At 42.1% G+C, this 18,988-nt stretch overlaps 1 protein-coding gene across 10 annotated transcripts in view; it reads left to right on the top strand.

Moving 5' to 3' along the window:
* The window catches only part of tenm2b (teneurin transmembrane protein 2b), a 325,773-nt gene that overhangs the window by 256,910 nt on the left and 49,875 nt on the right, over positions 1-18,988 (top strand). For all 10 annotated transcript variants that reach the window (XM_072662451.1, XM_072662450.1, XM_072662449.1 and 7 more), the window contains one exon: positions 1,218-1,456. In XM_072662451.1, the coding sequence (XP_072518552.1) occupies positions 1,218-1,456 (239 nt within the window). The remainder of the gene's footprint in view (positions 1-1,217; positions 1,457-18,988) is intronic.

Raw genomic sequence — 18,988 nt, 5'->3', positions numbered from 1 at the left:
CAAGTCTAGTTACCATAGCAATACTCCAAAGCACTACAATATATATGGTAACTAAACTTGTTTTACCTTAGCCCCCCCCACCCACCCCCCACACACACACACACTCCCACTCCAGTTACTTGTCCTAACTTATATATATATATCTCGTCACTGTCCAATGAAAAACATGCGTGTTTACACTGGACAGCAGCAATTTATCTACATTTTAGGATTGTTGGAGACTAGTGCATCTTCTGCTCTTGGACTGGCGGCCTGACCTGGCCATGTTGGTAGTTATTTTAAATGCTCTTTACTTGTACGTTATGATTAAAAGGCCTCCAAGAGCCCTTTTGATCTGGCTATGAAGATACCACTCACTTTAAGAGAAAAACCAAACTAAAAGTTTAAATCAGACAGGCTCCTCCAAAATGCTCTCCAACAATGTCCTAATCATCTGCAGCTGATGTGTTGCATCTGATTCTAATCTTAGACTTTTTAAGTAATAATAAATGTGGGGGTGTCCTAACTTTCTCCTCATAAGAAAATTTTTTTCTGTTTCTGTTATATTTTACAGTGCTGTTTAAAATGTGTTTCTTCAGTTATATGTGTTTAGTTATATTACCTCCATATTACCTTTCAATATTGTTCAAATGACGATCAAATGCTCAGAGGGGTCTGTTTTTTCACATGATTGGGGGGGAATCGGGCAAATACTGTTTTACATTTTACGTACCAATTATAAAAATAATGGGTACATTTTTTGACTAGTAATCCAATTACTGACAGTGACAGGCCTTCAGTCGGCAAGCGAGCTGCTTTTTGTAGCGCCAGTTATGTTTAGATGAGAACTTTTTAGAACCAATTAATTTGGGTTGTTCTGTGGTGCTGTACAAGGGCAAAACTGCAGTTTTAGCTGTGTAGTGCACTGACACAAGTGCTGCAAATGAGAGGGAGGCTATTTAGATAATAGTTGGTTTACTGTTCACTTAAGCCCTGAGGATGCAATTTGCTCCCCTAAATAGACCATTTAACGAATTCATTTAATGCATAGCCTCTCAGTACAACAGTACAAGTGCAACTTCACTGAGTCCAAGTCTGCTAACAATCATTAAATCTTAATAGCCTCACGTTTCCTTAATGCAGCCTCGGCTTGCGTGTGTCATCCAGGCACCTAATTGTGAACTTCTGCTTTTTTGCCAGGGAATGTTCTGACAGTTTTCTGCCTTCTCTGCCTGCAGACACTTTCTGTTTAAGACACCATCGGGGAGCACTCCTCTCTTCAGCAGCTCCTCTCCGGGTTACCCACTCACCGGGGGCACTGTCTATTCTCCACCGCCACGTCTCCTGCCCAGGAACACCTTCTCCAGGAGCTCCTTCAAGCTGAAGAAGCCCTCCAAGTACTGCAGCTGGAAATGTGCCGCTGTCTCCGCCATTGCCGCTGCTGTGCTGCTGGCTGTGCTTCTCTCCTACTTCATAGGTATGCTTTGATCAGTAGAACTTCACTACAGGTCTGTGCTTAGCTTAGTGCTCTCATTTTGCATCCATATTTAAATGTAACTGCATAATTGTGTAGTTGCACTTCATAATTATTTACACAATTAATTCAATTTAGATTTATCATTAAGAGGTGACAGAAAATGACAAAAACATGCCAAAAGGGAAATACCACAATAAATATAAAAAATTATAATAATAAAAAAAGAAATTGAGTAAAATTAGCAGTGTCAGCATTATCTATCATTCATCATTAATAACGTTATTGATTAGTTATCTTGAAAATGATTGCTTCTTATTTACGTCACATGACTGAAAGAGTGTGTCATCAGACTTCAAATTGACCAGCAGTATCAGTAATGTCAAGTTCTATGTGATAATTAGGGCTAATGGTGATAAAGATGATAATTAGATCTTACATCTTTTTAAGATGTTCTTTTTAATACTTCTAACAAAACAGGGTACTTCGCTATTTACTTGTCTGACACGCACAGCTTGTTTAAGGTCAATCCACAATCTTTATGACATTTAGGTCAAGGAACTGTGAGGGTCATTCCAAAAGCTTCCCGGTGGATTTTAGGGTATGTTTGGGATCGTTTTCCTGTTGTAGAAGACATTCTCTTTTCATCATTTGCTAGTATTTTCTGGAATCTACTCATCCCAGAATTTGTCCCAGAATTCATTGCAGAATTGCCGGTGCCACTGGTGGCAACACAACCCCAAAGCATGACAGATCCACTCCCATGCTTAACAGTTGGCAAGGTATTTCTTTCATGAACTGCAGTTACATTTTTTTTAAAACGCAACTTTGCTGATTCTGACCAAAGAGTTTTATTTGGACTTCACTGGCCCACAGCACTTGTTTCCAAAAACAAATGTTTTACTGCTTAAGGTTATGCTGCTAGATGTTTAATATTTTCCATATTTACAGTAAACATTCATAGGATTCATAAGGATGAATACCTTACATTCGATACTGTGCAGCCTATTATGACAGTTGCATGGATATGGATGCTTTCTGTGCAGTGAAAGTGCGCATTACATGGCAGGATGCATATGGCATGTGTTAATCATTAGCTTGACATTTTTAGAGCTGGTTCTTATGAAATGACTCTGTTCACAAGCCATTTTGCAGATCTGTTCACTCGTTTTTGTGTAACACATGCAGTAAAAAGAAAGCGCTAATTGTGCTGCTAGAGACCTTCCTGAAAGATTTGGTGAGGGAATTCTGATAGGAGAGCAGCAGAGGAATCTGGTGTGAATGTACGGCTCTGTTGTAATGACCTTGAGCAGAACAAGAGCTCCAAAGTGAAATACGACTCTTTCTACCGCCACAATTTCAATTAGTTCTCTTTAATGCACACGGAATGCACATCTCCTATGATACCTAGCTCCTAATTCAATACTATATTGTATTGACTTCATAGAATATAGCATTGCCTGTACTTGCCTGTAGCTCTACTTGTCAAATCAAGGAGCAGTAATGCCAAACTAGCATATTCACTGTGATTGAGTGAAGGCGTTTTGGATCTGTATTTGCTGTATTCACTAAAGCCGCCAAAACAGCTCGGAGCCTTCAGAGTGGGATGTCTGGAATTAGGAGGTGACTTTTATCCGTTGCTCCAAGGTTCAAGGTCTGATGCTCGCGTTGGAGATTGCGGACAGGGGTTAGCATGGGTATGCTGATCTGTCTGTGGTTTTGTAGCCCCATATGCAGCTGGGTTGGATGCACTGTAATGCATTCCTCCTGTGACCATCATTAGCCTTTTTTGCCCTTGATCGCAAAACACCCTGACGCATGTTTGTGGTTTGTTTCTCCTCGCATTACTGTTGGTAGAGACTCACCACGGTTGACTGGGAGCACTCTGTAGACCTTGCTGTTTCAAAGATGCTCTGACGCAGTCATCTGGCCATGACAATCTGGTCTTGTTCAAAGTCATCCAACACATGAACTACGAGAACTGACTGTTCGCTTACCATTTAGCATGTATCCCAGACATTGACATATGCCATCGTCACGAGTGGTGAGTAGTTGTGATGTTCTGACTCATCACGGCATATAGTCACCGTATCTCTGATTAGTCATTTATGTATTAGCAGTCAGCAGTGTTGTGACAGACCGCTGTGATCAGGGTTCATATTGCCCTCTTGCCTTTAAAAAGACACTTTCGTGACTCACTCACAAGACTGACATTTGCTGCAGAGAACTGACTGCTTCAAAGAGCCTTTGATAAAGTGCTGATGTGTTTCATTGTTGTGCTACAATCGTGGAGAACACGCCCTGTGCTCAGAGAGGCGGAAGCCATCCAGCAGGATGGACTTCATCTGCTGTTTAACACGCGCTGGCTTTTTGATGTACAGGAAGGCTGGGGGCTTGGTCTTGCTGGCCTGCTGTCTTTGGGGAGTGATTGGCAAAGCAGTAGTTTCTTGAAGCAGTGAGACTGAAATTGTGCGGTTTGGTGAGTAGGTCTGTATGTGCTTGCTTTAGCACCATCCAATCGCAGCAAATATAGGGATCCGATACATTAAATAAGCATGACAGAAACAGCAGTTTGCCTTCACGTGCATGGTGTATGCACAAGGTTTCATATCAGGGAACATCTTTTCACGCTTGTTGTAAAAGAGTTTGATTTGAAAACATACCGTTCATCTCACGCCCCCTAGGCCCCTTAAGCCGTGTTTACATTACACGACTTTCAGAGTCGTCCGATCATTGTACTGTTCACACTACACAACTTGATGCCTTGTGGTTGTGGCTGATCAGCAACACAGGGTCACAAATGACAAAATCTTTTACTAGAAGGAACTCTCCATAAACACGTGTGTTGTCACAAAAACACATGTGAGATATTTGCCGGGGACTTGCGAGGCATCAGCTATCACTTGGCGAGTTTCGCATCTTTCAGCAGTTCACACAGCGATATTACCTCAGATCTGCGATCTTCAAAACTAAAGTTAAAAATTGTCATGAAGTGTGATCCTGCAATTGTAGAACAACCGGAAAAGGAACAGAGGTTTTCTGCCGAAACCCAGGCTCAAACCAGAGACCTTTAAATCTTCAGCCAATGAGCGTGTTCACACGTGTCTTGAATACACAGGTCCGCACCCTGGACCGGTCCTGGGCTTGATTGGGGAAAGGTCTCATTATTACTGGTTTGCTTTTACACAGAATTTCATTCATTACATTACATTTAAGGCATTTAGCAGATGCTCTTATCCAGAGCGACTTACAAAAGTGCTTTGCTGTTTACCCAAGAATAACCTCTGCTAGTTTAAATAGACTAATAATTCAAAGATCTAATCTTAGACCCTACTAAACACAAGTCAATAAGGTGACCACTCTGCTATTCGCCCAAGTATTCTCGAAAGAGGTGGGTCTTCAGTCTGCATTTGAAGACAGCGAGCGACACCCAGGGGAAGTTTGTTCCTCCACTTTTGAGCCAGGACAGAAAAAAGCCTGGGCGCTTGTCTTCTGTGGTTTTTAAGGGATGGCGGGTCAAGCCGGGCCATACTTGAAGAGAGCAGATTACTTCCGCACCTGTAAAAGACCCCACCCGAGTTCACTAGAAGCGAATCCCAGACCACAGACCTGAGGAGGACCAGAGATCGATTCTCTGGGCTGCTCCCGGGCTTTCACACTTGACCAAACATACCAAATGCACAAAGCAAGCAGACTTGAGGCCAGATAAAAGCTCTGGTGTGAAAACACCCTAACATTTAGTCTACTCATTTAAATTGATTTTAGAAATGAAATAAAGCACAATAAAGATAAGTTGGAAAACAGTACTGTAAAAATGAGTTACGACTGTTTTTGGGGCATGAACCCACACACATTTTATAAGCCTCGAACCTCACACGCAACAGGTAGGATATGGGCACTTTATGAGTGGGCAAGTGGCTGATTTCCAGCACTGAAGTCTATATTAAATGTCATCGAGTACCTTGACTTTCTGCCAACTGCAGAGATCTTCACCCACTTACAGCAGCAAAACAAACAACCTTTTCAGAGCTCTGCTTGAGTAGTCTCCACATCTCCACATTTAGCATCTCCTCCTTGTTGTAGTTATTAAGTTCTTTTTTGGTCTGTTTGTATTGTGCTCTGAGTTTTATAGCAGGAGGTTGAAAAGGTTGAGTGTATTTTCACTATGCAGTTAAGCACACACTCGCACACCTACAGTGTACGACGTGTTAGCTTATTGTATGCGCTCACTGTGTGTGTGTGTGTGTGTGCATGTGTGTGGGTTCTTGAGCTGGTGTGCATATGCGGTGGTGTGTGAAGCGTGGTGTGAACTCCTGCAGTACCTGTGGGAGTGTGTGAGGACATTGAGGCTCAGTGGGAGAAACCACAGCTCACTGAATACACTGCTCTTAGCCTCTCTCTCTCTCTTTTTTGTCTCTTTTATTTGTCTTTCTCTTGCTCTCTGTGTCTATCTGTCTTTGTCTCTCACTTTCTCTCTATGTTTGTCTCTGTTGTCTTCTGTCTATGTTTCTGCCTTTTTCTTTCTCTACATCTCTCTCTTCCCACTCTCTTTCTTTTACTCTTCCCTTTCTTCTTTCCTTCCTTCTCACCCCTCCATGTCTTCCTTTTTTCTCTTTCTGCTCTCTCCCTCTCTCTTTGTCTCTCTCGCCTTCTGTCCTTGTTCAGTTCCATCTTTTTTCTCCCCCTTTCATTACTTCTCCCTCTGTCTCTCATCCCTCTCTCTTCCTTTCTCTGTCCTCCTCTCCCTATTTCCCCTTTCTTCTCATACTCAGTCACTCTTTTTTCCTCCTTGTTGCTTTATCTCTCTCTCTCTCTCTCTCTCTATATATATATATATATATATATATATATATATATATATATATATATCCTTCTTCTACTCCTCTCACTCTCTCTGTAAGTAAGGTACAAAGACCCATAATTGTAAAGAGTGACTGTCAGCTGAAGTCCCTTTCTCTTGTGTATTATCTGAAGTAAATATGCTGTCTGTTTGAGTTAAGTCTTTTTCCATGTGCTAAAAGCAAGAAGTAAAATTAACCCTGGTTTAACCCCGTAGAGAGTAAAGGTTTTCTGTATAACAGTGTAACACTGGCTTTATAAGGGTAAAATGTCACTGCAGGGTCTGTGAAAGTATTTTATTAAAACACTGATTTGTTCTGTGCTCTCTACCACAAGGCAGTCATTGTGACAGAGCCGCCGAACTCTGACCTTGAAATTACAGATCTGCCTCTTTAACAAAATAAGACAAAGCTTATATACACACACATACACACATACAATCCTCTGCAGATTCCTTCATGTATATTTTTCATCCTGGACAGCAGTTTCTTGTCATTCCGCTGGCATTTCAACAGCAGAGCCTCAGCAGTGGCATCCTCTGCAGCTGATAGAGCTGGATGCGGGTTGCTAGGAGACGGAATGTTGCGGTCCTGATGTGAGAGAGAGTGGGACTTGGGGCTTGGGGCGGGGGGATTGCGTGAGGCTCTGGCTGCAGGAAGGCCACTGTGACTAATCTGGGCTAATTGGTGAACGAGGATGAAAGGGGAGAGATAAATGATCAGTATCTGTGGGCTAAAGTGCTCCACCACCCACTTGCTCCTTACACACACTCATAGAAATGTGTGTGCTTGTTTACTTGGGTTGGTGTGCTGTAAGGACTGCAGAGATTACTGGATTGTTAGGTTGAACATGAAGTCTGCTAGAGCGATGGATGTGGACCTGGGCAGTATGGGACTGATTGTGGCATTAGCAGGTGCTGGCGATGACTGTAGCCTCACCAACTAAGGCAAAGGAAGAGAGTGAGAGAGTAAGGGGGGCTTCTATCTGCTGTAAACAAAGAGTGCTTACATCAGGTGTTTATATTTGCCATAATATGACACAAGGTCAGATAGGACAACAGCCTGAAAGCAGGATGTGTAACCTCAGATAATATGCTGCCTATGTGTGACAGGCAGACCATAATTCGAATGACTGATTTTGACAACATTCACTGTGTGGACAGTGTCAAAGTATTGGGACACACTTAATTACTGAATTTAGGTGTTTCATTCAGTCTTATTGCCACAGGTGTATAAAATCAAGCACTAGCCATGCAGTCTGCCTTTACACACATTACCGAAAGAATGAGTGATTCTGAAGAGCTCACTGAATTCCAGCTTTTGTACTGTAATAGGATGCCACAGTTGCAACAAGTCAGTTGGTGAAATTTCTTCCTTTCTAGATATTTCACCATCAACTGTGAGTGGTGTGATTGAAAAGTGGAGGCGTTTAGGAACCACAGGAACTCTACGAAGTGGCAGACCACATGAAGTTACAGTGATGGGGTCGGCAAGTGCTGAGGCTCATAGTACATAAACATCCCCAACGCTCTGCTGACTCAGTAACTGCCCAAAATGCTCTTATAACAACAAAGAGAGGACCAACTCCATATTAATGCCTATGGATGTAGAAGGTGCCCCAGTACTGTTGTAGTGATACACTACCCTTTTTAATGTATTTATGTCATTAAATGCATTTGAATTTAATATATATACACACAGTGTACATTGCATATTTATATTTTTATATGAAATTAATCATTTTATTTCAAATATAGTGGTATAATGAATAGTATCTGTAATAGCAAATCTGGCATGTGCTTTTTTGTTTACAACAAGAGATTCTAGGCCCAAGAACATCTCTCAACCCGGTCAAAAAAATACATTTGTTTGCTGACGGGAAATGAATGTAAATAAAATTATTCAAAGAGCTGAGTGATTCGGAGTCATTTGGAGGAACTGTTTCAATTGTTGATTGAGTGTTTAAAGGTCTGTGCTATTTTATTAAGCAGTTTTTACTTGTTTCCATATTTTTGAACAAATTCTTGCATCTGTTTGCCAAATTGTGACTGGGGACAACCCAAGTCCAGTACTTGACTAGTAATACTAGACTAGCATCTCTCATTCTAAACTAAAGAAGCACACTTCAGATATCAAACATGTATTATGTGTGAGGGAAGTGACCTCTCCTGTTTATTAGATTGTTGTTACCCTATTACATTTGAGCTCATTATCATTATTCTGTAGGAGTTTGATGGTATTAAATGTGTCAAGATGTGACTCACATAATGGTGTCAATCCTCTTCTCATACTTACTCATATCCACTCTGTCTCATCAGTCAGTGACACACTGTATCAGATATCCGTCAGCAGACAGGCAGCAATGTGCTGTGTGTCAGTGTGACCCAGCCACTACAGCACTGAGGACCCTGTGTTTAGACGTTTTCACTGGGCAGTAGTGCCGGAGAGGATGTCATTTGTTGTTTGTTAAGGCGGGGTCAGTCATTGCACTGCTGAAACTGCAGTATTCCAATGTTAGTTTTTAGTGTCAGATGTTATCTCAGATGTTGTTGAATGTTCTGAGGGTTTGGTGAGTCATTCACATGATCCATCAAATGTGAATAATACTGGTCAAAATGTGGAACTAATGAATATTTCTAGAATCAATTTACTTAGCTATTATTAATCTATTAATCAGCTAATCTGACCTCTGTGATGTTGTCACGATATCAGATAGACAGATAAAGAATTAATATGTGGCTAAGCACAAAAAAAAGCTATTAGTGTTTCAGCATGAGCCTTCATCAGGGTAAAAATGAAAGATGTTTAATTTTTGTGAAGTGATGCTGCAGTATAGAAATCTCTGGACTGATGCAATAACCAGTAATTAACGCTTATTGCAAACAAATAAATACATATTAAATAAATAAACAAACACATGAATGAAATGAAATTATTTCACAACAGAATGTAATAAAAACAAGAAAAATGAAAGATAAGGAATAACTGATGAATCTAATATTAGACTCTAGACATCATGTGTCATGATCCACTCGGTCTGACAATGACAGGAGAACACTCGCAGGGGATGGACCGAAGCGAGGAGTTTATTGATAACAATAAACCATAAACAAAACAGAAATGCAGCACCAATTACTAGGGATAAGGAAGAACTAAAAACTGTGACAAACCATACTGGGCAAACAAAAGGAACACACCTGGGGCTGGTGAGGCACTAGGGCAGTGCTAGCTGCCAGGGCTGAGCCAATCCCATTACTCAGAAACATAAACCTCTAATCCGAGCCTGGGAAAGCTATGAACTAGGACATATAGAGTAGCGCTAGTCAGGCGCATTGAACTTGAGAGCATGAGGAGTCAGCCGCCAAACCTAGACGACTGTTCCGGTCCGACGGTGAGGAGAGCTAACTGCTGAAGCAAGCTGGAGAGTCGCTCACTCCTGGAGCTCCAGGACCCGAAGAAGCCTGGCGAGAGATCGCCGCAGACCTGCAGTAGCTCCCTAATGGACCCTGAGATGAGAGCTGCCTAGCTAGTTAGCTTCCCCTGCTAAGATAGCTAGGTAGAGAGAGAGTCCTCTTGTACAAGGATGCACTCTACAGACCAGACCGGTGAATACTGAGTCTATACCGTTAACTGAATAACCTGGGTGCATGTGGCACACTAAGGGTAATCCTCAACAACCAGCAGCTGGCCCTAGCCCTACTTAAATATACCAGCCCACAGGTGTAACACATTAACCAGACAATGAACAGTCACATGACAAACAAAACCAGAAACCAAAATGGTGACGAGGGGTGTCAACCCAAAAGTCCATGTCAACATAAAAGTCCTTCCTTCGAATAAACCTGACATGGTTCAGTAACAAATAGTTCATCTCTTCCTGTGAGCCGCGGCCCGGGACCGCCTTTGGGGCGGGCGCGGCGGCGCGGGCGTGACACATGTCATGTCATCATAGCTAAAAGTTGCCTAGTGAAAGAGCTCCACCCAGCTATGACTTTGTACTTCAATTTGTAATGTGAAGTTAGAATACGTTAGCGAAATTTAATTTGTTAGTGGAAATATATGTGCTTATATAATGTGCTTCTAGTTTTGTCTGTAAACTTCTCTCACTCACAATGGCACTTGTGCTTTGACCGCTGTGAAATAACAGTTAAACATGAGCTTGGCTTTGCATTAAGCAACACAGCTAAATTAGCTATGAAAACACATTTTTTTCATGTATTAAACCAGTCTCTATACCTCAGGATATATAGGTCACCATCATTTCGGTCAGTCTCCACACCCGTCTCACAATGTACTGTAACATCTAAACCATCCCGAAGTTTGAGCCTTTGAAGAGCATGCCACAAAGAAAGGGACATATAAATGTGTATCAATATGGTTTGCTGAAATATTATTAGTGAAAAACTCAATTTCTTTCTTTTGAAAGAAAGTACATTTTCTGTCAGAAATTACGTCAGTGCATTATGGCCATCAGTGGCCATTACAGGAAAATACAGAATAGTCAGCAGAGAGAGACCTGAGGAGAGAAGCTGGCAGATAAGAGACCATCCTCAGTCTGTTGCAAATTAAAAAGCTGAAACCATGCGGAGCAGCCAGCGGAGGGAGTGCTGTTTGGGTCTAGAATGGAAATTCCCAACCCTGCTTCAGTAGTGGCGTGAGCTAAAACAAAATTATCGGCCATCATTCAAGTAGCAGACAGATAAAAATAATTCTGATTTAGTTTTTTTGCATTTATATAAATAAGAAATCTTTGCAGCTCTAGACCCCATCTACATGTATCCGGATATTTTTGAAAACTCTCCGTCCACAAAAAAGACACAAAACGGTCATGTGACAATGCCAGCCCAGCAGGAGGGCTCTATAACTCCTATAACATCTCACAGAAAGCTTCTGCAGTGCTTTCTTACGTTGCCGTGGTGACGCTGTTGTCTCTGAATCACCCACACACTCTTAAGCACAGGATGTTCTGTCACAGTGTAATGAAAGAGTAAACTTTGTTGAAAATAATTCTCAAAAACACAGAACCGTTTTTTAACGAATAGTTTATATGTAAAGATTGGTGGCAGACAGTGGTTCATTTTGTGTTGTGTTTAAACCCCGACCACTAGATAGCAGTGTTCTACTCTTCAGATTCCACTGTTCTGATTGTGTAAAATGTAAACTGGTCTTTAACTCAGATTTTATGCAAAGGATGGTGTGTTTTTATACTGCGCATGTTGTCCTAAAACTTGACAACAAATAAATGTCCATATTTACAGTATCGCAATATATTGCACTATATTAAATCACACCCCCTGTATCGTGATATGTATCGCATCACCAGGTTCTTGCCTATACACAGCCTCAGTTGCTAGTCTGCATTAATCATGCAGAAGTTAACATTGTGATTTCATATTTTGCAGAAAGCTGTGCTTTGCCCGTCTACACGAGTTTTCTGATATTTGCAGCCTTTTAAAAAAATATTTTTGGCCTAGTCTTATGCAGGCCATCCTATAACCACGCCACGTCAAGGCCTTCAAGTGTGGCTTTACTCTAGGCATGGTGCAATCATATAGATCAGTACAGTCTCCACATGATATTTCATCCATAACCTGCAGCCGTGACACATGCGCACACACTGTGTGCACACACTGCATTGCATTCCACAGTTTTCTTGCCATAGCGCTCTCTGACCTCCATTACATGAGGCAGCCTCATCATACACTCCCCGTGCCATTAGGCATACGCACACACTTTCTCTGTTACAGACACACACACATGCGCAGGCACATCGAGATTTCTGGAGATTCTCTGTCTCTGCGAGATAAAACACACGCCAGCCAATCTCTAACCTACAGCCCACAGCACTGTCTGCCTGCCTGCCTGCCTCGCTGCTAACACACTCCAGCCCTGCTCGCCTCAAGCACATACAAATGACACCCCACTCCACACACTGTGCGCACACTTTCTCCTTTTCTCACTCCTTTTTCTCACTCTCCTTTCCTCTTCGTCCTGCTGTTTGTCTGGGTGAATCATACAAGCAGAAGAGTGTGTGTGAGGGAGAGCTGTGTTGCTGTGGCTGGAGCGGTAGGCAGACATTTATGTGTGTGTGTGTGTGTGTGTGGGCTTGTGTGTGTGTTCTGTGATGCCATGGTACAGAGGCACAGAGTGATAATGTGAGGCGCGGGGCTTAAGTCACTGGAGCCCTGCCGTTTTTACCTGAGCTGGGGTGTCAAACACTGTCGTTCCAGTGATTGCTCCGGTGCCGCTGAGCAGGACAGCAAGCAGGTGGATAGGGACCAGACAAGACTCTCTGTGTGTGTGTGTGTGCGTGTGTGTGTGTGTGTGTGTGTGTGTCAGGACTAACTGTTGCGCTCTGACAAACATAGTGAAATAGATCGAATCCATCTTGTCTTGCCACCGACACAGGAGGTTCTGTGGATGTGTGTGTTTGTACACTTTTTGGAAACTGGTCCTGACCGTGTATTTATATACCATACTGTGTTATAGACCATCTTACATTTATTTAATTTCCAGTCAAAACAGCCATCAAGTAAGTTATTGATTTTTCAGGAGGTTATTCATATTTCTTTGATAAGAATGTCCACAGGTATTCACCTTGTCTTCAATAACAACAAGGAAGAGGCATCTAGAAATTCTGATGCCACTGCAGATCCCTAGATATAACACAAAAAGATCAGAGTGTTATGGAGCACCATTTAACAAATCCACCCCTTCCAAAGAGCAAGCCCTGTATCTGTGGTCTAAAACATCCACCCAAACCTCCACATGCCTGCTTTAACCATTTTGTGAAGAGGAAACCTACACTAGAACATCCTTACCCAGAAAAATGGCTCGGTTTTGAAGCTCCAGTGAAGCAGTTGTGTCAGGTGCTGGTGAAGCTCAGCTTCGGCCAATGTGATGCATCTATCCCATTAGAATATAGCACAAGAAGTGTCATAATAAATAATATATTCAATTTTTTAAAAACATACATTCCATATTCAAATGTTCTGGGGAAGCATCGAAGAAAAACTCAGAATCACAGTTTTAGGGTTCCCTGTCCTTCTTGATCCATTGCTACCATTTTACAGGGAATCAATCATCATTGATCCACATATTTATACTCAACATCAGTCCCTCCAAAATCCAAGTGAGAAAACATCTGGTTGGATGTAAATATCCGATGAAATAGCTGTTGAACATAATGTTGAACATAAGCGCTAATCACCTCTGCCCCATCATCCCTAAAAATATTTGTTTGTTTTATATATATATATGCATTTACCAGGACAGGATTTCAATTAGACGTTGCAGGGAGCATCGTTGTTAAAGCCCACATTCAGACAGCTGAAGGGAGGGGAGTGCACTTACATCCGCCATCGCACCAAAGCAATGTAAATGCAGCCTTAGACACAAGCACTCGATGCATCCCCTTCAGCAGAGCTTTAAAAATTAGTTTCACAAAATGACAAAAGCAGACATATGGACATTTGGTGGATGTTTTAAATTGATCAGCTTAAACCACAGACGCAGGTCCTCTACTTTAAAAGGCGGTGGATATAAGTTATCACAGACCTACAGCTCTACATAACGATAAATAGCCTTTTAGAATGTTGGGTTACACTTTATGATCAGTGTCCGCAGCAGTAGCCTACTTCAGACTGCAGTCACTTTAAATACGATACGACCATAATGCCCAAAATGACCAGAAATCACAACACAAAGGCCGAAAAATCACACTCTGTAAAATGGCCATGGCGGAATAAAGTGAACAAGAAGGAGAAAGTCAAAGGAATGTATGTGGTTGAAGCAGACCTGGTGGACCACCGGAACTGTCCCCAGCAGATTAACAGCACCTAATGTTTTTATCTCCGATAGAGAGCAGAAAATAAAGATCTAAAACAGCCACAGGTGTTTCTGTCCATCTGTCAACTGAAAGAAGATAACTCAGCACCCTCGGCACCATGAAGCGCTTACTGAAAAAAAGCAACAGAGATATTCTCCTGGTAAAATGACACACGTTCACGTCCTCTCCAGAGACACACTCCTGCACATTCTAAAGCAGAACTACTGTTTATTTACTTAATTTACCATGGAAAAATATTACGTAAATTTATACGGATACGCTGTCTACGCAAGAGACCTTCAGGTCAGTAGTAAAGACAATAGGGACCACACTGAGAAAGTGTGTGTGTGTGTGTGTGTGACAGAGAGTGAGAGCTGATGCAATCAGATAGAGCGAGTCCTTGGGGGTCTCTCACTGCAGCACTGTAGCCTGTGATTTGTATTCACATCAGCGCAACCGGCCAAACCTGTGAACTTCAAAATCAACCACACATCAAAGGCACACACAGGGAGATTAGCTAGGCTGAAAACAGCATTTTCACCTTAAATGAGCATTTGAGTGGTGGCGTGTGTGTGTGTCGTAACAAAGCATGTACAGAAACATGAAAGACAAGACAGCATTTTAAAATACTTAATTTATTTATATAATCCAGATTAATCAAGTTACCATGACAAGTGTTTTAAGTCTTACCTGCCAATGCTTTGTATGTTCTCTGTCTGTCTCTCTCTCTCTCTCTCTCTCTTTCTCTCTCTTTCTCTGTCACTTTGTCTATCTCGCTCTCTTTCTCACTCACACTCTCACACATTCTCTCTAAGGGTGTGTGTAGATGGTGACGGAGGAAGCGGTGGGTTGGGGGATGATCACCTGTGTGAGAGGCTTCTGTAAGGTCAGCCAAATATTGCTGTGAAGTGGAGCTGAGTTGCATCAGGCTAGGTGAGGTATTGTAGAGACGTGTGTGTGTGTGTTTGTGCTCGCTCCTCAGGGACACACTCCAATAGCTGTTTTCCTTAGAACAGCACGTGGAGGTAAAGCCTGTGCCTGAGGGAGACACAGAAATACAAAATAAAGTTACAACTCTTACATTTATCATTTGAACAGCTTCCATAATAGTCACACTGTCATATCATTAGATCCATAATCAGCATCATTAGATCATCAGTTGCTTTGGGCTTTTCAGACACTTTTCTGTTTATTTTTTCTTGTTGATATTCAATTAAGCAAGCAAGTAAGAACCAGTAAAGATCTGTTTTAACCTTAAGACAGAAGACTTCACCTTCAGTCTTTATTAGTGTGAAGCAGGTGATTTGTCCGTTTTTTAAAACTGCAGCTTTAAGCATATATTGCAGATCTTTTGTACGATAGGTGGTTTGTGTTTCACCAGTTATGTGTATGTAAAGTGTATGTGTACAGTTTCTATGAAGTAACTAGTTAACACTCGTCAGTCTTGCCAAATTTATTTGCACCATGAATTCATAAATAATAATAAATGCTGAACACTGCTTTAACGTGTTGACAGCAAATGTAGAGACACTCAGAGAACACTTTAGCCAGGCAAGTTATGCGAGAATTGGCATTTCTTGCTGCAATCGGGAAGTGGAATCCGAACCAATTCCTACCACACCTAAATGACGGGCATTTCTGTACAAGCTGACACGATATAGAACAGCCACTGAAAGTAAAAGAATCTGATATTATACAGATAACCATGAACCTATTTGCACCATGCCTTATGCAAGGCGTGAGCTAGGGGGAGCAGTGGAGCAGTGGAACTGTGTTCTCTGAAATGGAGGATGGTGCTTCCACCAATACTATTGGGATGAGTTGAGGAGTTGGGGATCATCCAACATCCTGGCCTCACTAACGTTCTTGAATCAAATCCTCACAGCAATGCTCCTTTTTAATCCCCCATGATTTAAGAAAAAACAGTAAATAAATTGATCACTTTTGTCCATGTAGTGTATGTTAAACTTGCTTATAGCTACCAAGTGCTATGTATGAGGCCCCTGAAAAGTTTGCACACTGACACCACGACAAGTCTGCAAAATACCTCAAGTATAGCCTCACTGCCCAGGACGGACTTTTTTTTGACTAGCTTTCCAAAAGGTAGGCATGTCAAAACTTTGGTGTGGACAGAGAAAGAGTTGGAGAGATGCAGGGGCGGAGCTGCAGGAGCACGGTTTCTTCTCTGGGCCGCTCTCCTCAGTGTGAGCCCGTCTGTCTCTGGCCAGCTCCCTGGCCCCTGGCTCTTCCATGCTTTGTAGTTGCACTTCAAAGGCCTGTTAGATTTAGCCGTTTGTTGCTTGCTGGACCGTTGCCTGTGGGGAACAGCCCAGCTCCTCCACAGGGCTCGCGTCCGCTCGTATATACGAAGTGAAAAGGGCCCTTGAATAATTTAGAGGCCGGTGATTATTGATTGTAGCGGTTACGAGCGTTTGTGGTCGTGCTGCTGGTGGCTGACCGGGGCGTGAGATGTGGAGGGGGGTTAAAGGTTGCTAGGAGGGGGTGTAAGAACAACTTAGAGCTACGGCATAGGAACGTTTGTGTGTGGGAAGTGTGTGTGCCTCCTTCTAGCCATTCGTGAGTCAGCATTCCTGTACCCTCAAACACTCACACTGCACACACTTACTGTTTTAGAAATGGAAGGTTTCTTAAGACAGGAACAATATAAGGGTGAGTGGGGCACAACTGATGCTTGTGATTTTTGATTAATATTTTAAAGTTGATTTGGGCAAAATTCATCATCGTAACAGTCGCTAAAATATCTCACAGTTGCACCAGCTGAACATAGGTTTGATCGTAGGCAAAGGTGTAAAGTCTATCCTAAACCTCAAACTAGTGTGCAAAAATTCAGTTGCGCCTTAGCGTCGTATGCATCTTAACTAGTACTGCGTAAAGTGATGGTACATCAAAACACCATCTGATAGATTGACGTGTTTAAGCCTCTGCAGCTAATCAAGAACGTTCTACAAGGTTAGATTATTCTTACACTAAGCGTTGACGTTGCTAGTGTTCATCCTCCTAAGACGGTAAGGTTAACGTTAAGGTTAAGATTAGGTGTTGAAATATTAGGCATTTAATACTTATTGAGTTGAATATTGATTTTCAAGACTTTTCTCATTATTTAATTTGGGAGGCTTTGTTGTTACAATGCGTGAAAACTAACCCTGCCGTGTGGAGGCTGTACTTTAGCCTGGCTGACTCTCTCTATGAGTTTACATGTTTTAAAACAGTGCATATATACAGTGCTGTCTTTCAGCTGCTAAAGAATAAGTGTGGATTCTGAAATAAGTGGGCGAATATTGAGAAATCCCACTGATGGTGAAATTCACAGGCAGCATAGCTATGAACCGATGACCAAAAACATGTTTAGCTACTTAGACATTTTGCAGTTTGTGACCCTCTCTCTCCCCTACATTAACAATAGAGATGGTATGTTGGTAGCGATGGATATTAGTATCAGACTGTTGTCAGCAAAAATGCAGGATCAGATATCGGAGAGAAAAAAAGAATCAATCCTGTAACAAATCAAGCCTAAAATAGCACACACTCACACACTGTGTCATGTTGGTAGCTATGCGTTTCCTCCTGTGGGGTGGTGGAGTGAGGAATTTGTGCACAATAGTCTAATAGTAGATGCTCATCTTAAGTGAAGAGCTCATTTTAATACTTTAAAAACTATCAGTATTAGTAAAGGCCACTACTCAAGGTTTCAGTATCAGTAAAGACAGTACACTTTTAAAGCCTCAACAAAGCTGTAACATATAAGAAATTGCTTTGTTTGGTCACTGTCAATTTCAATTATGATGCCTTGATGATTATTATTTGTAAAATGTGGAAAATAGTAGAAATAATGAGAGCCAATAAAAAGTAGTGGGTGTCCATGTTTTTGGCTGCTGCTGTACGATCATCTATAGCTATATCTGGCTCTTACACAACCTCCCAGCAAAGTTCACCGCTGCCTGACTCAGCCCTGCATAGCTCAGGCTTAGTCACCCACTGTCAGGCCAGGCCACCACTGTCTCTTTAGACCCTTCCAGTCTTTAGACTATACACAGCTCATCAGACTTGACTCCTCATTCCACGTTGCTGCACATAAACCATGAGGTCATCATCATCCGAGACATCACCAGTCTAGCTCACAGCTACTGGTAATGCACTGCAATTAATAATGCACCATGAGATCTCACATTTCACCACAGTGTGTGTGTGTGTGTGTGTGTGTGTGTGCACACATTTTACACATGTACTCTTTGTCTAACATTAATATAAAGTAAACTGACCCTAGATCAGCACATTATCCCAGGCCTTTTGAAGTTTTCCATCATCCTGCTTGTGTTCCTCGCATGAAGCACGGCTGTCAACCGCTTCTCCTTTTCAGCATTTTATTAATTCACACTTAAAAACGGCAGTTCACATTTCACACAGAAAAGAGGAATGGGTGTATGTTGCAAGCATTCTTCACACCATCTGAATAGAAACAGATGTGTAACGAGTTGTGAGCGCATGGGCTGTAAAACACATGGTTAAGAAAAGCAGCGAGGAGGTCCTGTTTGGCTGGCTGTGAATGAGAAGTCTTTGAGTGGTTGACACGTTCTGCACCGCTGCGTGTTCCCCGTACCCTGAGTCCATATGGCCAAGGCCTATTCTCATTCCTGCTACTTCACTGGTGAGCTAAGTAAATGGACTTACTCAGCCGAAACAGGGGAATTCTTCTGCAATCATCTCTCTATCGCGCTCTCTCTCTCTCTCTCTCTCTCTGCCCATGTATACTCTCTCTCTCTCTCTCTCTCTCTCTCTCTCAGTAGGTAATATCATACATCTCTTTGAAGAAGTGAATTATACATCGAGATTACATAAAGTGTTATGCGC

The sequence above is a fragment of the Salminus brasiliensis genome, chromosome 18, assembly GCF_030463535.1.
Source record: "Salminus brasiliensis chromosome 18, fSalBra1.hap2, whole genome shotgun sequence".
NCBI classification, from domain to species: Eukaryota; Metazoa; Chordata; class Actinopteri; order Characiformes; family Bryconidae; genus Salminus; species Salminus brasiliensis.
The sequence above is the reverse complement of the archived record's forward strand: the minus strand, read 5'-3'. Positions and strand labels throughout refer to the sequence as shown.